Source organism: Macrobrachium rosenbergii, chromosome 13, assembly GCF_040412425.1.
Source record: "Macrobrachium rosenbergii isolate ZJJX-2024 chromosome 13, ASM4041242v1, whole genome shotgun sequence".
NCBI classification, from domain to species: domain Eukaryota; kingdom Metazoa; phylum Arthropoda; class Malacostraca; order Decapoda; family Palaemonidae; genus Macrobrachium; species Macrobrachium rosenbergii.
The window spans coordinates 23,026,585-23,053,650 of record NC_089753.1 but is presented as its reverse complement, the minus strand read 5'-3'; the positions used below and the strand labels follow the sequence as shown (position 1 = coordinate 23,053,650).

Below are 27,066 nucleotides of genomic sequence, written 5' to 3'. Positions count from 1 at the left end.
TATTGTCATGTTAATTTTAAGCTAACATCAGTTTCATTTGTACATTATTGTTATTGTTACTAGTGATTAAAAAATTTCTTTTTGGACCTTCGGTCTTCTGTTCCCCTTAGAATTATTATCTCTTTAGTTTAAGAATGATATTTATTTCTCTGTTAATTTTTCACCGGGTGACACGGGACCCAATCCAGAAAAGGGATTTTGATGAAGGAAAAATCTATTTCTGGAGAGGGGACCGTGTCACCTGGCTCCACCTCCATCATGTGTCATGTCCCTCCCATAGTAACATCATTCTGGGTAGGTGATGCTCATGGTGTTTTATTGCTGTCAGCGAGTGGTGCATGGGTTTATGCCCAGCACCTCCTGTGGGACTTTTGACTTTGGGATCTCTATAGGATAAGGTTCAGTGTTTTGTAGTTCACCCTTTCCCATACACAACTCCATCTGATGGAGCTCACTCTGGGGTAATGCTCAGCATTTTCATTTAGCTTTCTCTGGTATCTAACATGGAATTACCTAGAAATAAGTGCTGAATGGACTTTTCACGGAGTGACACGGTCCCTCTCCAGAAATAGATTTTCCTTACGTCAAAATCCCTTTATTATAACCTTATAATTATTCAATATTTGTCTAGCAGTTTGTTGTTTATTTCCAATCCTAGGCTATTTTGGTTTATATAAAACAGTATCCCACTACTGTGTAACCTTATTTGTGAAACCTTATAACCAGGTTATAACTTACTTTAATCTAGGCTGCTGCCTAGTCTGGATGTTATTCACGCACTTAAGTGTATGGGTTACATAAACAAAACACAAATTAGTCTACCCTTGGTATGTAGTATTAAGGCTAGGTTACATCTCATCCCCAGCACAGATTATTGTAACTAATCCAAATTGATATGGTCTAGGCTAAGAATTTAGTCTAGAAATGGGATGTTTCATGAAAGGTACCACTTAACTTGATATAAGGTAATGCCTAAGCTAGTCGTCGATTTAGCTCATGCTAAAGTGCACTGGCTTATATAAAAGGGAAAAAATTTATACTAATATGTAGTCTCATTGTTAGGCTATCGACTTACTTAGCCCAGATATTGTTATTTTCTAATCCTAGGGTTCTCGTTCTAAGCTTGGCCATTTAGGATACGTAATCCAAGGATGTACATGGGCTACCGACAACATCCACTATTAATCTAGTCTGAATTATTCTCACTTACTGCCTAGATTATTGTAGACATCGTATAATCTGAAAGGATTTTCCATAATAGTAAGTTGTGGAGACATTCTTTTAGTTAAAACATTTAGTTACCTAAAACAATTTTGCGTTTCACGAAGTACGTAACAATCGCGCTTTACAAGGCTAGGTAGGCTGGCGATCAACGAGCGGGTTCGGGCTTTAATACACAAATTATATAAATTCTAAAAGTTTAAAACTAAAACTTTCAACTGTTTTGTTAATATTGAGCACTTATCTTGCTATTTTTGATGTTTCCATAATCCTCGATACTAAAACAAGAGAAAAAAGGTGAATTTTTTCGGAGCACTGGTAACGACGTGAACCGTTCACTTTGGACCAAACAGAGGTAATGGCTCCAGTGTTGCCGCTCACAGAAATGAGTTTGTACCAAAAATGTAGCATTTTTTTCCAAAACGTACAAAAGAAAGTACCATTTTTTTGTGTGCTAAATCGGGCTTTAGAAGGATTACCGTCTTCATCATCAAAGGGAATGAAATTAAATCGAATCCAGCGTGGTCTTCGGGTGCTGATTCTTATCTTAGACTCTTAGTGTTGACTTGTAGCATAGACGTAAAGTGAGGTCACTGCGCTTGTTTCATAAAACGCACTACTACAACAAACATCCTCTGAACTCTTCCTTACCTGATCTAGTTTTTTTTTTTTTTACCACAACACTAGGCAGGCTGCTGCTACAAACATTGTGTCATTTTCTATCATGTTTTAATACTACTCAGTTGGCCGGGAGATTTATTTTGGCTACAGCCAAAATGTGGAATGGTTTGCCTAAAGCAGGTGTGGAGCCTTCTGAGTTCTAAATGTTTAAACGAGGAGCAAATTCATTCTGCTGATGTCTCCTGAATTAAGGTGTATGGTTTTATTTTGTGCCCTATCATATTTTCTTTGTAACATTTTTTCCTTTAACCTGTCTCTCATAGCAGGCTGAGATTTCCAAATATTCAAGCAAGGAGCAAATTCAATCCTGCTTTCTGCTGATGTCTCCTGAAATCTGGTGTATCAGTTTTATTTTCTATTCCCTCATATTTGTCTATTTATTACCTTTTCCTATAATTTGTGTCTCTCTGCAGGCTGACTGCCCTTTGGAGCTCTCTTGGGTTTATAGTCTGTTGACTCTCTGTCCATAAGGATTTTCAGCTGAAGAGTTAAAGACAGAAAAAAGAAAGCATACACAAGGAGAATATAGCAATTCCACACATCTCTGACCTGTCTACAGAGGGATAGTCAAGTTGTCTGACTTAAAAACTCAACTCTCAATATGTTGCCTTCCATCACAGCCTAGAACGCCTACCAGAACTGTAGCAGTATATTTCCATTCAGCAAATTAAATAGCCCATATCCTCTGGATTTCATCTTCACCCAAAATTTGCACAAGATGATCTTCTTTCTCTGCATCTTTTCCCACTTCTATGTGGGGTCAATGCTTCTGACAGCTTTCCTCAACCTGGCTCAGTCAAACACATCATCCTCTGACAATTGTTTGTCTCTCAGGTCTTCTCTAACTACATCCATGTACCTTAACTTCGGTCTTCCTCTTGCTCTCCCACCATGCACCTCCATCTGCATCACTCTCCTCCCTACATATGTCTCATCCCTTCTCATCACATGGCCATACCATTGCAGACTTCTTTCCTGGGCCTTCTTTGATAGTTCTACGACTTTAGTGGTTCCTCTTATTCTTTCATTTTGGATCCTGTCCATTTTTGTTACTCCACACATCCACCTGAGCATCTTCGTCTCTGCCGCATCCAATTTCTTCTCTTGCACTCTCTTTACTGGCCATGTTTCTGCTCCATCCATCAAAGCTGGTCTCACTACTGTCTTATACATTCTGCCTTTAACCTTTATGTTGATTCTGCGGTCGCACAAGACGTGACATCTTTCCCCAATTTTTCCATCCAGCCTGCACCCTGCACTCTGTGTTATTTCTACTTCCAAATTTCCATCATCAGCCACTGTTCAACCAAGATACCTAAATTTTTCTACTCAGTTCCATCTCATCCCTTCCATACCAATCTCGGAGTCTTGATCCTCATTAAAACTTAGGTATTCAGTCTTCTTCCAACTCATCTTCAATCCTCTGTCTTCCAGTACCTTCCTCCACTGCTCTAGTTTTGACTCCACTACCCCTCTGTTGGTGCTGCACAACATGATGTCATCAGCAAACGACATGCACCAGGGGGATTAATCTCTTATTCCTTGAGATAGCATATCCATTATCAGGTCAAAAAGATAAGGACTTGAAGCAGATCTCTGATGTAAACCATTCAGTTAATGTGGACAATTTGCACAAGAAAAGCTCCCGAAAATTCTTTGGAGCTGGATTATAACTGTCACATGTAACTTGATGGAACTACTAAGTCACATTTCTACCCTCATTGGGATCATGGAGAAGACTGGTTTTGCTGAACAGCATATAATGGAGAAACGTAAGAAGGCAGCTGGGTAGCAAAAACTTGATACACAAAACAATATTAAAAAATCAAATTGTGAATGATAGTAGGGATCTTCAGGTTTCAAGGTACAAGTCCTTCTTCACATTGACATGACCAGCAACAAAAGCAAGCTGCTGGGGGTCACTGAGGCAACTACTCACTTTATCTGAAGTAACTCACTCTAACTCACTCATGGTAACCTGCCAGAGATCTACATCAATTCTGGATTTTTATTTGATATTATATGGGTGCTAAAAATTGGAAACCTTGCTATAAAAAATAAAAATGCAGTATCATAAAACCTAGGTCCTATCTGAGAAACATTTCCTGGAATTTACAAAAGCACATATTGTACTGTTTAGGATATGTATGATATTACCGCTGAGGTCCCTTTGATCTAAAGCACTTACATAGTAATACTTGTAACTACAGTATGCTCTATATCAGTCTGGTATGTGCCAGTGAAAAAGAATCAGTTACAGATTGGGGTAGGTTTGGCACAAATTTTCAAAGCAGATCTAACATGAAGTACTTTGCTTACTTTCAATAATGCTTCTGTCCCACTAGCTTGGTCTTGCCAGAATTTTTTTCTTAAGAAAATACTAATGTAAAAATTTAAAATGGGGCAGCCTACTCATCAGGATCTTTCTAAATTCATCTAATTTTTTACTTACCTAGAAAACCTAGAAACATCGACTGGCATATTCAATCAATTAACCATAAAGGAAAAATCACAAATCTTTAGAGGGCATACATGCTCATTTCTTCAAAATTTTATTTTTCCACTTATTTACCAACCACAGCCAGTGTCAAGTACATTATTAACAAATCGATAATGGCTTGAATTTTTATATTTTTTGGAGAGTTAGGTGATAGGGATTGCAACTGTTGCCAAAGTCAAGCTCAGTGTCTAGGCCATAAAGCTTTCATTTTATGTGTTTCTGCAACCTGTCATTAAATCTATTTTCTACACAGTGTGAATGCACATAAAGAAAAACCCACTTATAAACTTTGTAATGTCATGAAATGTCACACACCCTCCCCCCCCCACCCCCAAACTTAATGAAACAATAATCACTTACTATCTGCAAACCTGAAGGTCCTGCTTGAGAATCAAAGGGTTCTGAAGGAGAGCTGAAACCAATGGGAAGTTCTAAATTGACTAAATCTTTTATGCCACTATTATTTTCTATATCCACATCCTGATGACTGAACTCAAATGACGTTTCTTGAAGATCGTCATTATCAATGGACACTTCTTCTTTAACTGCACTGTCATCTGATATTGTCTGAAAAAAATTGACATGTGGATAAAAATCTTAATTTAAAAAAAAAAATCTTTTATACATACTCATCACTCATATACTGTATATAGCAAACATTCCTGCTCTTCACATATCCAACAAGCTGCAGTCACTAAATGACACAAAGAAAGAGTCCTAGTAATCCTGAGCATGCACTTCATGTATTCACAGGTACCCTGCAGTCAACTGACTCATTTTATATGCAGTTTGAACTATGAAGTCCAATAAATAAGCAGGGCTGGGAGAAGAGAGATTGTAGTGCGAGTGATAGGTTGGATGAAAAATGACAAAATTAGTTTGTATTTTTCATAGCTAACAAACCTGTGGTCTTAACATAAGAATAAATCTTCTGGCGCCAGCTGGAAACCAGTAAAAACAAACAAAATTGTAATCCAAGGAATCGGTGGCATTTTGGTTTATCTGCTGGTACGCGTGAGGCTTGGTTGTCAACCTGCTTTGAACCCCAGTTTTCTTCCAGCCCAGGAACAAAAATATGAGGGTTGGCTAAAGGTGGGCAGTCACTCTTAAGACTGCATGTTTGTTAGCTATGAAAAATACAAAATTATAAATTTGTCATTTGTTCATATGTGGAACAAACCTGGGTCTTAACATAAGGATAGACTCACTTTTGGTACACTCTTAGGATAATTTCTCTGTGCCAATGAAATTTTATTTCTACATGTTTACTCATTGAATTTCCTGTTAAAGGAATAGCATGAACCTACCTTCCATGTGGGTTCTCTGGTCCTTTTAAAGACAAGGTCATACAGCTCTTACTCAGTCAAGTCAAGAGATCCTCTTCATCTTTGGTATGGGCAAAAAAGAAGGAATGGTAAAGGGCACTGTGGACTGGTCTCATCTACATGGAGTTGTGTATCCACCAAAAGGCCAGGTGCAAAAGGCAAACTTACAAAGTTCCAGCCTTTATTATGAGTGACCTTACCACAAAGAGCATGAAGCTCAATCACCTGTCTCAAGGATGCAGAACCCAATAAAAATGACATCTTCAGTGTGAGATCCAGCAGAGATGCCTCATCCAAAAATTTGTAAGGAAGGCTGGTGAGACTCAAATACCAGCAAACGGTCCCAGTTACAAGACTTCCACATCTTTCGACACACCTTGCACTGCAAATGTTGATATAGCCTTTCAACATCAACTGAAGAGGCAACGTCTAGTTTGCAAAGCTGGAAGAACTGAGAAAGAACATATTTACATATATACCTTAACTTCTCAGAACGACAAGTTCTAACATCTAGGGAATACAGTATAAGACATAGGAGCTGATAGCTGGATAACATCAAAAGTGTACTGTGACAAAGAAATTAGGTTAGGATTGGGAAAAAAAAAAAAGAGCATTTAAAAGAAAAGTTAATGGGAAAACAACACAAGAGACTAGAAGCAGGAGAATTGTGGATATGGAGGGGCTCTGAGGGTGTATTTGATGAAGAGAGTAACAAACAAGGAAATTTTAGAAAGAACAGACAGAGAAGAGGAAATTTTAAAAACCATTTTGAGACAATAGCTTAAATTCTGGGGCATCTGCTACAAGGGAGTATTAATACATTTTATATCTGGCTGGATAATTGAAATATGGTGAATTCTGCAGTGCTGTGCTGCATGCAGCACTGCAGATATGTATCTGACCACTTGGGACCCATGGGTCCATGTGCAAGCACAATACTACCAAAACTTTTCTACCTCTTGGACAACAGACTGGTCGGTCTGGGGCATTCAAAAATTACGAATGTGGACTATTAGAAGACCGATGAGTTTGTGGTGAAACAGTATTTTCTAATAATTAAGACAGCAGAAAGCATAGCTCAGGCAGCACAGTCCACTCTTTATTACATTAACTTATATCATGATTCAAAACAAGAGAAAAACAAGACCCCAAATGAGAGATTAAAACAAATTTTCTACACTGAATTACCTTCAACAACTCACTCCACACACAACAGAACAAGGGACACAACAATCTTCAAAACTCATATCTAACTAAAATACCCTCAATTCTAATTTCAATTCAAGAGTGACAAACTAGAAAACTATGATTGTACTCTGGAGTTTAATCAAACTTGGGGTAAAGAACAGAGAATGCTATTCAACTTGAATGCCCAAAGAATTAATCAGAAATACATTCATAATGAAGTTGTCTTACATAAACATATTCAAAATATAGCTGTCTAAAATATTCATATAACAAAATTATCATACAATCATACCAACCAAAAAATTTTCAAAAGATACAGAGAAGAAAGCAATTTTATATCAGACTCTGCATGCAACAAATCACCTTTCATTAATACAGGCAGTCCCCGGTTATCGGCGGGGGTTCCATTCCAGCAGCATGACAATAAGCGAAAATTGCAGATAACTGAAAATCAGCGACTTTCGGCGCTTATCAGCAATGATAACTGGAGATCGGCACCTCTGTTAGGTATGTATTGGCGCCAATACCAAATTATCGGTGCTGATAAGCGAAATGGCGCCGAAAATCGCCGATTTTCATCGCTAGACAAGCGCTGTAACACCGGATCGCCGATAACCGGGCCTGCCGATAACTGGGGACTGCCTGTAGTCAACAAATAAATTAATACTTGCTCTTTTCTTAGGTACTGTGTTGAACTTCACAAACTACCCTGGCATAACACTGTCAAAATTCCAAGTAGCCTACATGTACTACATAAGAAATTCCCACACAAGGTTCCTTAGGCTCCCAATTAACTTACAAAAACTTCCAAATGTCAAGCAATAACCAGGCACTAATACAATACAGATGGTCCAAACATCAAAGAAGAAATTTATTACACAAAACAATCCTAGTAAACTTGACACAATGCACTCTTGATTGTGCAAAAACACAAGACTGAGGGAAATGAGAAAAAATATATTTCATAAGCATATTAATGCAAACTTCATTAAATCTTCATTCAGAAAAATATGAAATAGGGCACCAGGCTGCATAAACAATTTAAAAAAATGGAATTCTTTTAAACACATATTTCCTACAGTAAGCCTTGCATAGTACACAGCAGACCATATCTATTGGTTTTTCTAAATATCTGACTTGGTGGTCTGATTAGACTTCCTTATAATAAAGACAGTCTCAGTTATGAAAGTCAATGTGAGCAAAGGATGAGAAAAAATTAACAAGTGAGTGGCTATCTGGATTTAATTTCAGTTATGAAACAGTCATCCAAAGAGCTTGAATTTCAAACCTACAAATGTGGGCTTGGCTTAATGCTGGGAAGCTCAGCAACAAAGGCAGGCTTTATAATGTAGCAACTACATGACAGATGCCACCCAAACAGGAGAGGTTACAAAATTAATTTGTGAATATTAATTAAGGCATCTGACAAGGGCACAAAGGTGGGATACTGTGAAGGAGTCACTGTGCTGCTGGTTGGTAATACATCAAAACACGAGATCTGGAGCCGAGAGCCAAAACCTTTTCACTACCGTAAATGTTTAGTGAAATTTTCCCTCTATGGGATTAAACAAGAAATGAGCTCTCTCCATTCTTTTTCCAGTGCAATCTAAGCCTGAACTCCCATCAGCTCTAGATCATCATCTATTCCACCTCCAAGAACTTTGTCATGCTACTCCCCTATCGACTGCTTTTTCTGAGGAGCTCTTCATCATCCTTTCTCATAATGAAGATACAAAGAAAGGCAACAAGGAAGGACTTGGGTAAACCTCATCTAAAACAGAAAATTCAAAGGAAGAGATCATATAAGTTTAAAAGATGGAGGAGCAGAACAAAGACATGTATGACAAATACAGAAAGGAGGGCAAAAGAGAACATACGGAAAGGAAGGCAAAGAAGAAAGTTCAGGCAGAAGAATGGATGTAGGAATTCAGCAAATGAGCAGGGACGAATGGAATACAGTAGTGAGCTTAAGTTGTAATATGCAGTAAAAAATGAAATCCCAGACTGCATAATGTACAGTACTTGGAATATATGAGGAATTTCCACTGCTATAAATGTTTTGCAAGAAGAAACAATGGTAGGAGATAGAGGAAAACCCTGTTATGATGGAAGGCCAGGCCTTGGATAAGGAAGTTCTTTTTTGTTATGTTACCTAGAAACTCACTGGATTTCGAAGCTGGCATTAAGAAGGTAGTAAGCAGAAACATCAGCAGCCTTCAAAATATGGAAAGAGATTGCTGCATACTGATAGAGAAAGCATCCTAAAAATCTATGAGGCATGTAGTATAAAGTTGTAACTTCTATAGGCAACGGACATATGGTTATATACAAAGTACTGAAGAAGTTTTTTAAGACTTATTCATGTCATAAATGATCTACGAGACTGACAAGGTCAGGGAATGTGATGAAGACCTACACCTGAGGGATGATTATGGTATAGCCATAATTCATTCTTGTAAAACTGCATAGAGCTCTCTAGGAAGGAAACATGACAATGGTGAAATTTGTTGCAAAGTATGAAGTAAACTGTACTACAGCTTTGCATAAAAATCCTCCATGGAGAAAAGATATTCAATTCCCAGGTCATATCATCAAAACCAAAATTGTCAGGAAAAAAGGATGCCAGCAAACTACCTATTTCTTGAAAATGGTATAAAAGGGGAAAATTTCACTGTTTAAATAAGATTATTTACTCTTTATGGTGTTAAAAAATCTCTGTAAAACTTTGGAATGTTATTATTACCATGGAAACTGACATACAAGTATCGCTCTATGAACACCCCCAAATAAAATTTCTTGAAGGATATGGTTTACTATACCTCAATTTCAGGTTCATCAGACTTCACTTCACTTTCCTCCTGGCTCCTTCTCCTACTGCCTCTGTGTTCTACAGCAGTTTCTGTCTGGCTGTCACTTCCACTGTCTGTGATCTTACTTTTATTTGCACTGTCCCTTAGTTCACTTACTTCACTACCACTGCTTACAGATTTATCCCTACTGCGTGCACTACTTGATGAGCTTTCTGCTTCCCTTCTTGTACGTTTTGGCAGGGGGCTAGTCCTGTCATTTGAGGAGGATCGAGAATGGAGACCCTTTTTTCTACCCTTTGGGGGTTCATCAGGTACAGCTAGTCCTTTTATTTGTAAAACTTCTGCAGCGTTTATCAATCGCGCAAGATCGCTCTGAGCAACACTCACCACACCATCATACATGTAACTCAACAGCGCTTCTATTTCTTTTCCATGAATGTCTTTCAAAACCACTACAGGATGTTTGCAAGGCGTTTCCTCGAACATTTTGAAGAAATAGTCACTGCAACTTGCAAGGACTAATTTATGCACTCCATAGAACTTTCCTTCACACGCCACAGTGGCATCTGTATACTTTTCCTGAAACAAAAACAGAATATTTTGTCAGTCTCTCACACACATCTCATTTTCTTTTACCATGTCTCAAACATAGAATTATAGTAAGTACAAAAAACTATGTAAACAACACTGTATGTATTTGCATACATGAACAGTAGATTTTTCCATCAATAACCTAGTTTTCTCAATGGAAGATGACTTCAGATAAAACACATTGCAATAGTCACTGTCACATTCATTATTTTTTATTGGTTTAATGATAAATTCCATGCAGAAAACTTCAAAAACATTAGCTGCTCTCACACAACACAGAAGATTCAAAAGGAGTTTGTCATACACAACTATACACACCATGCTGCTCACCTCACCCTGTCTTTCCAACCTATCAGCCTCTATTCTCCCCAAACGAACAAGCCACCCCAAAACAAGTCTGAGCAGCATCTCCAACAATGCTAACCTTCTTACTGATATCTACAGTATCTCTACATTTCTAACCTACAGTATACAGGCAGTCCCCAGTTAACGGCGGGCTCAGTTAACGGCGATCCGGTTTTATGGCGCTCATCTAGCGGTGAAAATCAGCAATTTTCGGCGCCGAAAATCGCCGGTTTCCACTTATCGGCGCCGATGATAGGGTATTGGTGCCGATACATATCATACCTAATAGAGGCAGCGATAACTGAAAATTGCCGATTTTTGGTTATCATCACACCCTCAGAAAGGAACCCCGCCGATAACCGGGGACTGCCTGTACACTCAAATTACTATTCAAACAGTTCTTCTCGGCAGCTTCAACCTTTTTCAGTTCATTCACACTCAACATCCACACTTCGCTTCACTTCCCTTAAAATTAGTAGGCTCAACCAGCCCTTCATACATTTGCCTCCCAAGGCATTTATCTTCTCTCCCCAGTATTTTACATTATCTTTGCTACCTTCCTTTCTTCACCTGTTGTGATAGGTCTCTTCTCTCATCTGGCAGAAGTCCTTATGTTTCCTTGTAGATGCCTATATAAATTGACCACTTCTGTCCTAGCTCAACTTTTCTGGTTTCCATTTACAATACTGTACTACGGGAACATTACTCATGTTCACATCTTCTCTCTCTCTTTCCAGTTTGGGCAGCTTCTCTTCTCTACCTCCAACAAAATGCTATCTGCAAACTTTAGCCACTCTACAACCCTTTTCTTATCTAACAATTCTGTACCTATGTCTGGCATCTCACATCACTCCTTTTATAAATGTTTCTAAACTACCACAAAAAATAAGACTCCTTTCCCCACTCCACTATTCCAAGAAACTAGTCATTCTTGATGGCCCCTGTTCAAAAATTCCTACAAATGTAATCACTATTATATATCTCATAAATTGTCCTGTAACTTCTTCACATCCTAAAAGCTATCAACCATTACGTACTCTAAACTATTTCTGATCTACAGTCATCACTTCAGAATAAGCTCATCAATATTTTTTCTACAGTATCACTTTGCAATTTCCTTAAAACATCTTGTGAAAATCCTTGTGAATTCGTAATCTCTCGATATCTAATCCAGCATACATTACATGTACTGTATTCTTTAAGAATCAAACTAAACACTCATTGGTTGGGAATGTTTTTTTTATCTCATGCCAATATTTCAAAATAATTTCAATGTATAACTATTTCATAAGTTATCAGCTTATACCTTACTTGAAGTGGCATGTTATGCAAATTTGCAGTTCATAACTTTCTTATGTCTTACACGTTTTATTTGAATTAAACTGGACACTTACTGAAAACCTCCCCTGAATATTTTGCATTCATTATTTGATCCTAGGTTTCCCAAAACTGTACTGTATACTATATATAATTTTATATATTCTATACTTCCTGGTATATTACTAAGTAATAATCTCTAGTCTTTTTGGTTTTACAGATTTATGCTACTGACTTAACTTTCAATGATAATATCCAACTAATCTTTTCTAATTTTCTGGCATGTATATTTACAAATGATCTTTATCAATCACCATCTGTCAAATTTCTACTAATTTATCCCACTAAACCAAAGCTTTAACAATCAATCTACAGGTGTAAAATATGTGAGAAATTTTAACATACAATAGAAGAGATTAAATATATTCATAATAAATATCTGCTTACCATTTCTCTTAAATTTGACAGCATGTGGCAAAATGTAGAGCTGTGGTTGTTCCACGCTAATGACAGCATACCATCTGCCATTCTGAATCAGTTTTTCTGAAAGAGAAAATTAGTAAGTTGTTAACAAATTAAAAATAAGTTCTAAGTTGAATAAAAGACTTAAAACATTTACATACATTATAGTCCCAAGGTTTTTCACTTTATAAAGTTAATGGTCATTTCTGAATCCTTCACACCCAAAATATCAAGATACAAATTCTCAAAAAGTCAATATTTCACTGCATACAATGTCCTCCTTGTTTTAAACATTTGTGGAAAACACCACTGTCTTCATTGTTGCCAATTCTTTTTCACTCTTGCCTCGACAAACTCTACAAACCCAAGAGCCCCATTAAGGAAAGCAGTCCAATACAACAGAAACTGAGAAATAAAAAAAAAAAACATTAGCAAAATAACAAGGGAAAATAAGTAAGATAAATAATAAACTACGTTAGCGAAATAACAAGGGAAAATAAGTAAGATAAATAATAAGATATACCAAGCAGTAAAATAAATAACTTACAAAGCAAGACACATTTCAACCTACTCAACAAAAATGGATCTGCACAAAGTTTGAACTTCTGATGTTCTAAAAATTCAAGTACAGGATTAGCAATAACATTCTACAATGTGATCACAACAAGAATAAAACTTCTAGAAAACCTCACAAAGGAAAAGCAGAAAAGTTTGAATTAACTGCATATCTAGTACTATGTGGTGAATGACTGTCTGGTGCTTAAGTATTAAAAAAAATCTTATACAGCATGCACAAAGAGCTAGTTGAACAGTACAAAAATTATTAAAAAATATTACCAAGATCAAGGATATAAAATCTAGTAAAGACAAGGATGGAAGGCAAAAACACAAGGGAAAGGACTCTTACTGGAGATTTCTCAGTTTATTCTAATGCTGACCAAAGACGACTCTAGCAACCAATCAGAACCTATAGAACCATGAAAACCAAGAAAGACCTAATTATGTACTTACATATACAATCACCATTCTAGGAGTCTGAAGAGGAGCGCAGAGAACTCCCTACTCTAAGAGCACTACCCAAACACTGGCTGATTACAGGGGAGAGTTTTAAATATGTACCCTGTTCTTTCAGGAGACTGAGAAGACAGGATACATGAAGCACACTGTATTTTTTTGCCCTTCCTTCAAGATCTGCTTACTTCTCAATATCCCCCAAGGACTAATAGGAAGATCTAACTACATAAAGAGCCAAACAAGGAGAGAACCAATCTGAACCCTTCCTCAGACTTGCTGAAAGGTGCTTTGATCCCAAAAGGATCCAACACCAGGATAACTTCTAATTGGGAAGGGAACACTCAAGCGAGGGTCGTTTCAAACTGATGTTTTCCAAACCAATCATGCCTATTCAGCCAATTTTAACCCTCTAAGCATGCACAATTTGAAGGCATGTCGACCAGCCTTGAAACTGACCCTTTTGAACTGTCACTATAAACAAAACAGAAACAATGTATTTTTGTTCCTAATGTGAGGTGAATGGTGTGGAAAATGTTTGAATTTGTGCTAATTGTGAGTCATTTACCTTTTTAACATTGCAAAGAATTATGTAATACCAAACATAAATGACCTGTGTGCAAGGTGTTATCAAGTTGAATAGAAAAACAAATTCCGCTGCGACGCAACTGGAAGCAAATGCAGTGGGGGGTCAAGGCTACTGTAGGTCTAGTAGGCATTCCTGTAAGGGGCCGGGGCTACTATAGGACTAGTAGCCATTTCAAAAGGAATATGACCTAACCTCACACTTGTCATAACCCGGCTGAGGGGCTTTACCCCCCTTGGACCACCCTCAGTAGGCTAATTCACAACCCCTTACTTTGCAGACCAACAGGATAAGGGCTTTCCAGTTTTTAGCGTTACTTTGGGGGCCCAGAGGGGGTGAACCCCACACACCCCCAGGCCAGGTCAGGGAACGGCACCCTCAGTGGGGTTAGGAAGGTGAAGTCTGGATAGCCTAGGTCAGTCTTGGCATTATAAGAAAGGTTGGGTTTGTTTTCATCTGCGGAACCTGCTCCCGCCGTTCGACATTCGGGCCCCCCACCCCCAAAAAAATCCCCGTCGAAGGCAAGGGTAACCTCACCACCGAACAGCACAAGCATAGTTACGAAGGTCGGGGGTGAAGCCCCGCCCCCCTTCCCCCTCTTCCATGTTAGGTCACGACTTCACAGGCGCCGCCAGGTTAGGTTAAGGGAAAGGTAGGCCTGCCAAAGTGACAAAGTAGCAACGTTACGTAACAACGTAACAGTGAGCGTGACGGATTATGCATTAGCCTCTGGGCTTACCAGAGTAGGATGGGCTGAGATAGGCTTGCTTTACAGAGGCCTCAGACTAACCTTTAATTAGGATTTGTCTTGTTTCTGCCATCATAAACATCTGGAACAATTATCGACAAATAGTTAAAACTGTCGACTAAACTTACCAATCAACGTAACAAACGCAAATTATGATATTATTTCGAAGCAGAAATCCCGATGACATGGCGACGTTAATTTGTTTGGTGTAATGATAAACAACTCCTCTTCTTTAGAAACTTCGTAATGACAGCAGAGTTTGTTTTTTTTTTATTACAAATAGACATACAACTAAAATGCGGACCAAAACGTCGAAATTAAGAAAAACTAACCCATCAAATACTCTGTGCAAATGATGCAAAATCAGCTGATGCAAAAGCTAATAATAATAGATGGAAACAACGACAATGGAAGACGACGACGAATAAAAGAGATAATCAATATCCCATCTTTTATACCAAATTGGTTTTTTACTACTTTAATTCGTAAAAGTATGGCTGGCAGGCTCTGGCAAAGATTTTTCACGTCGTTCTATAAATTTCAGCGCTTGGCAACAGTTAACACATAACCTGTAGCTTGTGTCTGTGTATTTGAAATACGTACTTCATTTCAACAGTAATGATCTTGCTGTCAGTCATGCTGCGTCTTGTACTATATGGTCTTTTTTTTTATTGTCAACCTACTTGTCTATAACTTTCACCGTTGTACTGCAGTTACTACTCTCTCTCTCTCTCTCTCTCTCTCTCTCTCTCTCTCTCTCTCTCTCTCTCTCTCTCTCTCTCTCTCTCTCTCTCTCTCTCTCTGCACACACACATCCACAAGAGAATAAAACAGCAACTTCAAAGGATATATAAAACATATAAAGCACAAGAAATAGCATAAAATATCAAATCTCTTATACAAAATATACAAAAACACAGATATCCAACTTTTATCGTCTGAATTAAAATGATCCTTCTCAGTTTTCTTGAGGAAAAAATCATAATCGACACCATCGCCGTGTGAAGGGCCGCTGTGAAACTCCTCCTCTCGTTCCTTTGCCGTGCTTTATCTTCTACAGATCTCCACTCATCTCCTTCCTCCCGTCTCACGCCACCCGTCCAAGTAGGTCTCCTCTCTGGGTCTTCCAACGCTTCTGCTGTCAGGAACAGCCCAACGGACGCCATCGAGTACTAAGGTACTATCATCGTAGTTTTTCTGCTTGACAACTGGTGTTCCAAACTGACACAAAGCGCTCGTTAACGGCCATTCCGTAAATCGAAAGAATTGTCGAGGATTTAACGACAATCGCCAAATATTTAGAAAGACTTCTGCGCGGGCATTTGAGTCTGATTCGCCTGTCGAGAAGAGAAATCAATCTTTCGAGAGTCAAATCTTCCTCGGCTACAGGGGTGTCTTGTATCTTATTTCTCACAAAGGTAGGTTCATGTAGTATTTATTTTATTTGCTACAGTTAGCTGTTTTTACTATGAATGTTCATATGAGGAAGATATTCGTCTTTGCGACGAAATGAGTTTGGAAAATCTCTTTTAGAAGGTACTTTTCTTTTTACGAAAGTACTTATGGTGTAATGAAGGTCAAGATCTATGTGGAAGTATTGATGAATACCTGGTGTGTTTTATAATGAAAATATGACATTTAACAGATTTACAAGGGACATAACCAATAGCATTACGTTTATTGACCATGGATGTTGTGACGCCAGTACAAAAATAACTTCATGTAGAAATACAAGTGTCTCCTGTTTTGTAAACACTTCTCCTCACAATTGGTAGAAAAATAAGTAACGTGGCAGTCATTGTGGGGAAAAAATTAGTGATAAGAGAGAATCAAGAGATTGGATAGAATGTGAATGTGATGGGAAGCACCTGAAGGAAATGCACATTTATATATATATATATATATATATATATATATATATATATATATATATATATATATATATCATTATGTTACTATACTATCAAGAAATCGAAGTGGCTCAGCCTAAGAGTAAAAAAAAAAAAAACGCTCTTGATAGCGAATATGGGGAAATGCAGGATTCATTAATTGCGTTAAGGGATGAGATATAGCTGACAAATTTGCCCCCAGAGGCAGACTTAAAAATAAAATAGATTTTTACTTTGACAACTACTCCAAGGAGCGTTGTATTTAGTACCAGACCCGTGAGTTTCACTGTTAAAACTTAACTAAAGGCAATAGATACCTCGGGAACAGAAAATTTACGATAGATTTTCGTATTAATCATATTAGGGACTTCAGAGCACCACTTAAAATCTCCAGTATCGAGCTGTAGTATTAAATTTTTTATCTTTTATAAAAAAAAAAAAAGGCTTGAATCATAAATAGTTACCATATTAAGAAAGTGTATCTATTTCACCACCAGATGTCAGTGCCTGCAGCCTTCTTCCGCGTCAAATCTCATTTAAGCATGCTAATAATTTTGTCTTATATAGGGTCAAATTCAATACATTGCTGGAATGGATAATATCAACTTTTTTTCTATATCACAGGGAATGAAATCTTAATTACAAATGCTCGAGTTATAAAACGGTCATAATTATGCCAGCATTTGCTATTGTATGTTGGCGCTTACGTTAGATACATTCAATCCCACGACCAAATTCAAGAAGAAGAATCTGCCAATGACCATGAACATAAAATTAAATAAAAATGGACATGTAAACGGCTTAATAAGTTCATGAAAACTTTATTACATTGAAGACAGGGCGTTCAAAAATAAAACCAGATGCAGTATTTGTTTCTCCCGTGAAACAGCTCGAATGATATTTGACTCAACATCCATGTGAAATAAGAATGCATAAATCCTCTCTCTTAAAGGTGCAGTAACAAACTTTAATGCTCTCATAATGACAGTAAAACAACATTGAAAAAATATATGAAACGAAGAGGTAACTGCTCAAACCACCACAACAAATATTACTCTTGATGAAATAAGTTCTCATAATAATGGTTTTTAATAGATATTTCTCCATGCTACGATAGACTCAGAAATAAAATCGCCAGTTCACTTACCGAGTTAAAAACGAATTAAATGGGTAAAAATGAGCATTGTGATCAATACATAACACAATAAAAACTCTTAAAAACTCATCTTTTTTGTACTTAAGTCTGAGTTGTGTCAAACACCAAACACCTGTAGTCACATGAATCTAAAGCCTTTGCTAAGCATCTGTGGCTAGATGGACATCTGAAGTGAGTTGTGGACAGTCTGTTGGTTGTAAAGCTCCTATGTGGTTTAGAGCCCCTGTTAGATGTGGAAAATACCTGGGCCGATGAGCATTCATGCGTTGTGGAGAACTTACGCGTGGCTGGGTGGCTATATGTGATGCGGAGCACAGGTTTGATCAGGATGGTGTGAAGCCCCTATGTGGTATGGAGATTCTTGGGAAGGTGGGACACCATGGAAGGCTTATGGGGTGTGAAGCCCCTATGTTGAACGAAGATTCTAGGGAAGGTCGGACACCTACACATTGTGGAAAACTTATGAGGTGTGAGGCCCGAATACAGTATGAAGATTCTTGGGAAGGTTAGACACCTAATTGGTATGGAGGACTTATGAGGCGTGGGGCTATTGTGTCGGGTGGAGCATTAAAAAAAGGCCTTGTGTTTAAGTGAGGAAAAGGCACAGAGTGAGGCCCTACAATTAAGTGATATTTAGGATGTCTGGGAGGCAGAGTACCTGTGGGCTCTGGAGCAACTATATGATCTATAGAATGTGTGAGTGGCATACCATCTGTGGGCTGTGGAGCGACCATGTTATCTGGAGACTGTGTAGGAGGCAGAGCACCTGTGTGCTGTTGAGCAACTATGTGATCTATAGAATATGTGGAAGGCAGAGCTCCTGTGGGCTGTGGAGCAACTATGTTATCTGGAGATTGTGTGGAGGGCAGAGTACCTGTGATCTGTGGAGCAACTATGTTATCTGGAGAATGTGTAGCAGCAGAGCACCTGTGTGCTGTGGAGCAATTAAGTGATCAATAGAATGTGTAGCAGACAGAGCACCTGTGTGCTGTGGAGCAACTAAGCAATCAATAGAATGTGTGGAAGGTAGAGCACCTGTGTGCTGTGAAGCAATTAAGTGGTCAACAGAATGTGTAGAAGACAGAGCATCTGTGGGCTGTGGAACAACTATGTTATCTGGAGACTGTGTGGAGGGCAGAGCACCTGTGCCCTGTGGAGTAACTACATGATCTATAGAATGTGTGAGTGGCAGACTATCTGTGTGCTGTGAAGCAACTGTGTGATCTATAGAATGTGTGGGCTGCAGAGCATCTGTGGGCTGTGGAGCACCTTTGTGATGTTGAGAATGTGTAGGAGGCAGAGCATATGTGGTCTGTTGAGTACCTTTGTGATGTGGAGAATGTGCAGGAGGTAGAGCATCTGCAGGCTGTGTAGCACCTTTGTGATGTGGAGAATGTGTAGGAGGCAGAGCATCTGCAGGCTGTGGACCACCTTCGTGATATGGAGAATGTATAGGAGGCAGATCATCTGCAGGCTGTGGAGCACCTTTGTGATGCAGAGAATGTGTAAGAGGCAGATCATCTGTGGGCTGTGGAGCACCTTTGTGACGTGGAGAATGTGGAGGCGGCAGAGCATCTGCAGGCTGTGGAGCACCTTTGTGATGTGGAGAATGTGTAGGAGGCAAAGTATCTGCAGACTGTGGAGCACCTTTGTGATGTGGAGAATGTGTAGGAGGCAGAGCATCTGTGGGCTGTGGAGCACCTTCGTGATGTGGAGACTGTGTGCGCAGCAGAGCTTCTGTGTGTTGTGGAATACCTTTGTGATGTGGAGAATGTGTCGGAGGCAGAGCATCTGTGTGCTGTGGAGCATCTTCCTGATATGGAGAATGTATAGAAGGCAGAGCATCTGCAGGCTGTGGAGCATCTTCGTGATATGGAGAATGTGTAGGAGGCAGAGCATCTGTGTGCTGTGGAAAACCTTTGTGATGTGGAGAATGTGTAGGAGGCAGAGCATCTGCAGGCTGTGGAGCATCTTTTTGATGTGGAGAATGTGTGAGAAGTAGAGCATCTGTGGACTGTGGAGAACCTACCTGATGTGGAGACTGTGTGCGCAGCAGAGCTTCTGTGTGTTGTGGAATACCTTTGTGATGTGGAGAATGTGTCGGAGGCAGAGCATCTGTGTGCTGTGGAGCATCTTCCTGATATGGAGAATGTATATAAGGCAGAGCATCTGCAGGCTGTGGAGCATCTTCGTGATATGGAGAATGTGTAGGAGGCAGAGCATGTGTGTGCTGTGGAGCAACTTTGTGAAGTGGAGATTGTGAGGAAGGCCAAGACTCTGTGCGCTGTTGAGCATCTATGTGATCTGGGGATTGTGTGGGAGGCAGAACAAGTGTGTCTTGTGTAGCAACTATGTGAGGTAGAGAATGTGTGGGAGGTAGAGCATCTGTGGGCTGTGGAGGACCTAAGTTATGTGGAGAAAGTGTGGGAGGCAGAACATCTGTGCGCTGTGGAGCAACTATGTGATGTGGAATCAGTGTTGGAGGAAGAGCATCTGTGGTCTGTGGAGCACCTATGTGATGTGGAGAAAGTGTGGGAGGCAGAAAATCTATGGTCTGTGAAGCAACTATGTGATCTGGAGGAAGTGTAGGAGGTAGAGCATCTGTGAGCTGTGGAGCACCTATGTGATGTGCAGAAAGTGTGGGAGGCAGAGCCTCTGTGTGTTGTGCAGCAACTGTGTGATGTGGAGTAAGTGTTGGAGGAAGAGCATCTGTGTGTTGTTGAGCAACTGAGTGATGTGTAGAAAGTGTTGGAGGAAGAGCATCTGTGTGCTGTGGAGCACCTGTATAATGTGTAGAAAGTGTGGGAGGCAGAGCATCTGTGTATTGTGGAGCAAATGTGTGATGTGGGGTAAGTGTGGGAGGAAGAGCATCTGTGAGTTGTGGAGCAACTGTGTGATGTGGGGTAACTGTGTGATGTGGGGTAAGTGTGGGAGGCAGAGCATCTGTGAGTTGTGGAGCAACTGTGTAATGTGGAGTAAGTGTGGGAGGCAGAGCATCTGTGTGTTGTGGAGCAATTGTGTAATATGGAGTAAGTGTGGGAGGCAGAGCATCTGTGTGTTGTGGAGCAACTGTGTGATGTGGAGTAAGTGTGGAAGGCAGAGCATCTGTGTGTTGTGAAGCAACTGTGTGATGTGGGGTAAATGTGGGAGGCAGAGCATCTGTGATTGTGTAGCAACTGTGTGATGTGGGGTAAGTGTGGGAGGCAGAGCATCTGTGTGTTGTGGAGCAACTGTGTGATGTGGAGTAAGTGTGGGAGGCAGAGCATCTGTGTGTTGTGGAGCAACTGTGTGATGTGGGGTAAATGTGGGAGGAAGAGCATCAGTGTGTTGTGGAGCAACTGTGTGATGTGGACTAAGTGTGGGAGGCAGAGCATCTGTGAGTTGTGGAGCAACTGTGTGATGTGGGGTAACTGTGTGATGTGGGGTAAGTGTGGGAGGCAGAGCATCTGTGAGTTGTGGAGCAACTGTGTAATGTGGAGTAAGTGTGGGAGGCAGAGCATCTGTGTGTTGTGGAGCAATTGTGTAATATGGAGTAAGTGTGGGAGGCAGAGCATCTGTGTGTTGTGGAGCAACTGTGTGATGTGGAGTAAGTGTGGAAGGCAGAGCATCTGTGTGTTGTGAAGCAACTGTGTGATGTGGGGTAAATGTGGGAGGCAGAGCATCTGTGTATTGTGTAGCAACTGTGTGATGTGGGGTAAGTGTGGGAGGCAGAGCATCTGTGTGTTGTGGAGTAACTGTGTGATGTGGAGTAAGTGTGGGAGGCAGAGCATCTGTGTGTTGTGGAGCAACTGTGTGATGTGGGGTAAATGTGGGAGGAAGAGCATCAGTGTGTTGTGGAGCAACTGTGTGATGTGGACTAAGTGTGGGAGGCAGAGCATCTGTGTGTTGTGGAGCAACTGTGTGATGTGGAGTAAGTGTGGGAGGCGGAGCATCTGTGTGTTGTGGAGCAACTGTGTGATGTGGAGTAAGTGTGGGAGGCACAGCATCCGTGTAATGTGGGGAATGTGTGGTGGGTAGAGCATCTCTGGGCTGTGGAGTACCTTTGTGATGTGGGGAGTATGTGGGAGAAAGCGCATCTGTGTAATGTGCAGAATGTGTGAAAGGCAGAGCATATGTTGGCTGTGGAGTACCTTTGTGATGTGGAGAATATGTGGGAGACATAGCACCTGCATGATGTGGAGAATATGTGGGAGGCAGAGCATCTGTGGGCTGTTGAATACCTTTGTGATGTGGAGAATATGTGGAAGGCAGAGCATCTGTGGGCTGTTGAATACCTTTGTGATGTGGAGAATATGTGGGAGGCAGAGCACTTTTGTGATGTGGAGAATATGTGGGAGGCAAAGCACTTTTGTGATGTGGAGAATATGTGGGAGGCAGAGCACTTTTGTGATGTGGAGAATATGTGGGAGGCAGAGCACTTTTGTGATGTGGAGAATATGTGGGAGGCAGAGCACTTTTGTGATGTGGAGAATATGTGGGAGGCAGAGCACTTTTGTGGTGTGGAGAGCGTGTGGGTGGCAGAGCATCGTTTGAGTGATGCAGAGAATTTGTTTGGTGCAAAGTATCCGTGTGATGTGGAGAATCCATGTGTTGCAAGACATCTGCCTGATGTGGCAAATTTACTTGCCGAGCACCTGTTTGTGGAGCACTTCCACATTTCTTAACAGTTCCACATTTCTGAACATTCCCCCTTTTCTGAATGCTTCCACGTTTTTTAGCACTTCCACGTTGCTGAGCAGTTCTGTGTTTTTTCTGAGCTGCTGTGTGCTGCAGAACACCAACAGACTGTTGCTGAGCATCTGCATGTGACGGAGCAGATTCTTGGTGCGGAGAATCAATGTGCTGTGGAGCATCTTTGCTCTGAGCAGTTCCACGTTTCTGAATGCTTCCACGCAGCTGATCACTTTCACACTGCTTAACAGTTCCCCGTTTTAGGGGGCCATGGGGCTGAGTAACTCCACTTTCTTGATTGACTCCATGCTGTTGAATATCTTGAAGTGGCTGGGTGTCTTCATCTATGGTGAGATATTTCTTGGGAGAAGCAAACTGCAGTGCACTGAATTCCAAGGAAATTCTGGGAAGGCTCTCTTGAATTCCATTTGCCAAGCCCTGCTCCAGGAGTTTCTGCTGACTGGCATTATTGTAAGCTCTGAGGACTTCTGCCCCACAACCATACATCTCTCGAAGAGTATTTGCAATGACTGCAAATGTCTCGTCCTTGAACATTAGCTCGGTCATCTGGAAAGTGTTTAAAGGTCGACTCATTTCAAATGGAGAAAATTTAGGAGGAACATTTATATACATATTGACTGGCAATCAAAAGCCAATTTTCTGTTGTCAAGTTACATAGCATTCTAAGACAGATACTGATGATCATAAAAAAATGAATGAGTTACCATTCTGAAGATATATTAATATATCTTCAGAATGGACGCAGTCCGAAAGTTTTGTTCAAACATACTGACATTGCATACAAAAGATAGATTAGACATAAGTACACTTTGTATTGATATGAGGACAAAAATCATGGTATGACAGTGAAACTATATCTATGACTGTGTTGATATGAGAAAAAGATTTTTAAAAAGAAAATTAGGAGTCGGATGGCATCATAGTGTGAAAAATTACACAGTATGTGAATGACGAAAGTTCCAGAACATGCAGGTGAGAGTGATGAGAGGGAGGTGGAATGACTTTGAATTGTCTTTCTGTGGGCAGCAGAAGAGACAGGAGATCCAGACCTACCTAGATGAGAACCATGAGACTTCTTGAAGAACCATCAACTTTAAAACGGACTCAACAGAAACATCTTGCGCAAAAATAAGAATGAATCATTTGCGCCTAGTTTGAACTTGACTTTAGTTCCAGAGATTCCAGAAAGGGCGAGACTATCAGAATTCTCTGCATGCCCTGTACTTATAGGTAGATATTATATAGTCTGGAAAGATCTGAATGCAGGAGATAAGAGATATTGTAGGATGGTTGATTGTGTGTGATGTATGTTGTCAGGAGGAGAGCGGAATTGGCGCCAATGTTTCCCGCGCGTCTGCTCCTTACTTGCAGTCACGCCTCTGTACTGATTGGACGTGTAATAAAGCACTGGAGTGTCCCACTGGTTTCCTTCTGCCTCTAACATGGCGCAGTGAGTAGGATGTTGTAAAAGGATAAGGATGTCTACACCAGGGAGACCGTCTTTCACGACAAGGAGGGCACGACGATCCTCCAGGGGTGCCCACAGCACTCCCGTTGGAGTGGCGCCAAGATCACCAGCTCTTCAGCATGTGGTTGCCGAAGGGCGAGATGCGTTGCAAGCCCTTAATGACCGCTTGGCTACAATGGCGAGTGGCTTGTGTCTACAGAGCAGTCCCAGGGCCCCAGCCCCACCACTACCAGAGAAGTGCGCTTTGGAAATGTCGTCGGCCTCCTTCAGGACTTGGAAACGGTCCAGACACTCAGTGTTAACCATTGCTTTTGTCCTATGGGATCTTCCTTTTACAGCTTTCTTTGTCTATATATATGCATTTAATACATGTTTACTTATTATTTTCATTTAATATTTTGCCATTCTGCCATGCCATAATCTTAGGGGGGGGGATGTAGGATGGTTGATTGTGTGTGATGTATGTTGTCAGGAGGAGAGCGGAATTGGCGCCAATGTTTCCCGCGCGTCTGCACCTTACTTGCAGTCACGCCTCTGTACTGATTGGACGTGTAATACAGCACTGGAGTGTCCCACTGGTTTCCTTCTGCCTCTAACAGATATGAAATCATTTCTAGAGCATGAGCAATGAACTCACTGAGCAACGGTGCCAGAGATTAACATCAAGACCAAGAATAAATCATTTAATATAACTTAAATCATTTAATATAACTCCAGGTTTTGACCAATAATTTAAGATGACAGTCAGCTGCTGTAGGCCTATCAAGGGGAAAATGGGTAATTCTACAGAAGAGCTCTGCACAACTGGAAAAATTGTTTGACTGAACAACATATAAAAGGGTGAATATAATACAGTGCAAGTGAGATAGTTTGAGAAATTTACCTTCTTTTGTTTGCTTTAATTTTCATCCCCGTGGGACTGGTACTAAATCCGGCATTCGGGTCGTTTCGGCCGTAAGCACGTTTACATGCAAAATGGGCGCCGTGTTTAGTACCAGCCCCTTGGGGATGTACGTAAAACATGAAATAATAATGGTAAATACCATAAACATAACGGTAAATACCATAAACATAACGTCTTACATTGTTTTGGAGTGTTACGGCCGAAACGACCAGGACCGCTAAATCCGGCGCCCCGCGGAACTTTTCTGTAGAAAATGTTCAAAACGGAATAAAAGAATTACTGTACAACATATCCTCAGGTGTGCAACTGAAGAAGAAATAAGGAGGGTGTGTTTCACGAAAGCGAATTAGCAATTACGAATTCAATCTAGAATGAGACACCGTCGATGGGAGACGATGACGGTCCAGCGTCCTAGACCTACATATTCATACTTTGATTATTGTTAGTGACCAGCTTCATCCCTTACATTTTGCACCATGCTCTCATTTTAGCTGAATCTAAGTTAAGAGATTCAGCAACCACAGGTTTATAATCAGCAGATGGGACAAAGAAAAGTAATTGACATACCTTCAAAAGCAATAAACTTGGTTTCACCTCAAACCATATAACGTATTTGTATATACAGTACAGAAAGTAATAGCCCAAGAGCACAACCCTGGGGAACACCAGAGGTTACATTGAGCAGACACCAGTTTCCATCAGCAACTGCTCTTGGTAAACCGTACGTTAAAAATTCAACAGTAGTACTGGAAAATGGTCTACTGTCCCCGCCCATCTGTCTAATTTTGAAAACAAGAACCCAATCTTCTGTACGACACCGGAGATTGAAAGAAGAGCAACGTAAGTAGGCTACTCCAGGCTCTCCAGCCCTTGCCAAAGCCAAACTGCAAACTGGGAAATATATAATCACTTTCAGAACAGTCATTCAGACGTTTTACCAGACTGACGTTCAAAACCAGATGTGGGTGGTACAGAAACTGGACTAGAGCTAACAAAAGCAGCCTTTAAAGGAGTTAAAAAGCAGCCCCAGTTAAGTAAAGGCAGTTGCACACAAGGGGCCTGGAAAATAACATCACGGTGACAACTTTTGTTAGCCAGTTACCTGGTAATCAGCCAAGAAGGGTAAACAAGAACTTTTTGGGGAGGGATGAAACCAGTACTACGGGGGGCCTGGTCACCTGACATCCACAGAGCAATATTCCAGTGAAAGCACTCAAGATCCGAAACATGCGGCACCGGATACCATCATCTTTTATAAATCTTAGTCTTAACCTTCACTAAACATCACTGTCTTTTTTTTTGACAAGCATGCATTTATTAGTCATGTGAGTGCACATACACAAAAAACTATATATATATATATATATATATATATATATATATATATATATATATATATATATATATATATATATATATATATATATATATATATATACACACTGTACATACACATATAGTATGAGCACAAAAAACCTAATAATATATATATATATATATATATATATATATATATATATATATATATATATATATATATATATATATATATATATATAAATTTATTATATTACATATACACATTAAACAGGCAGAATAAAAATGAATAAAAAGTGAAATTTTACCTTTGCCTAGACACGTAAATCCTATATGAGTTGTCGGAAATATACACTCCAATCTACAAAGCACCTGTGTTCTTCTTCTACCGTCGTGTAGTAAAAGCCACAAATGACGAAACTCACACATTTGCCTCCCCGTTCCAGCTACCGTGACTAAATTGACTTGAGAATTTTGAAAAAAAAAAAGACCGAACGGCTGGTGTCAACAGCTATGTCGTTACTATAACGAGGTCTTTTTATTTGTTTAATTGTTTGTTTCGAATTCGAAAGTTCGTTATGACCTTTAAGCACCATTTTTCTGTTCATGGATGAGAGAAAAGATTCTCGGAACAAAGAATTGCTTATGTCAATAATTGTGGTACTTCGCATTGTCCGTGGTATTATTATTATTATTATTATTATTATTATTATTATTATTATTATTATTATTATTATTATTATTATTATTATTATTATTATTATTAATTCGCTGCTCGTAACTTTGTTCTGTTGGAAAACATGAGTAACTTAAATGTTTTTCTTCTGATCAGTAGCTTTATTTGTGGGGTCGTCA

At 39.9% G+C, this 27,066-nt stretch overlaps 2 protein-coding genes across 12 annotated transcripts in view; both read right to left on the bottom strand.

Annotated features, from left to right (window-relative positions):
* Positions 1 to 26,671, bottom strand: part of LOC136845024 (longitudinals lacking protein, isoforms H/M/V-like) — a 345,912-nt gene extending 319,241 nt beyond the window's left edge. For 5 of the 11 annotated variants that reach the window (XR_010855043.1, XM_067114708.1, XM_067114707.1 and 2 more), the window contains exons 1-4: positions 14,914 to 15,048; positions 12,426 to 12,521; positions 9,735 to 10,304; positions 4,763 to 4,969 (exon numbers count right to left, since the gene is read on the bottom strand). Coding sequence is in view for 10 of the 11 variants with exons in the window: in XM_067114708.1 (XP_066970809.1) it covers positions 4,763 to 4,969; positions 9,735 to 10,304; positions 12,426 to 12,506 (858 nt within the window). In the remaining variant the exon portion in view is untranslated. Of the gene's footprint in view, positions 1 to 4,762; positions 4,970 to 9,734; positions 10,305 to 12,425; positions 12,522 to 12,711; positions 12,846 to 14,913; positions 15,049 to 26,519 lie in introns of those variants that run through there. The other 6 variants (XM_067114704.1, XM_067114713.1, XM_067114712.1 and 3 more) reach the window with 5 other exon arrangements.
* On the bottom strand, positions 18,723 to 23,068 carry LOC136844732 (mucin-2-like). Its single transcript, XM_067113968.1, has 2 exons — positions 20,983 to 23,068; positions 18,723 to 20,899 (listed from the first exon to the last, which is right to left on the bottom strand). The coding sequence occupies exons 1-2, from the start codon at positions 23,066 to 23,068 to the stop codon at positions 18,723 to 18,725; spliced, it is 4,263 nt and encodes a 1,420-aa protein (XP_066970069.1).
* Positions 26,672 to 27,066: the final 395 nt, after the last annotated feature.

Excerpts from the sequence above, each read along its gene's own strand:
- LOC136844732 (XM_067113968.1), bottom strand. The coding sequence starts at position 23,068 with ATGACCGAGCTAATGTTCAAGGACGAGACATTTGCAGTCATTGCAAAT. Across the intron at positions 20,900-20,982 it reads TACACAATCACAGATGCTCT|TTGCTCCACAACACACAGAT; the intron begins GCCTCCCACATT and ends CACATCACACAG.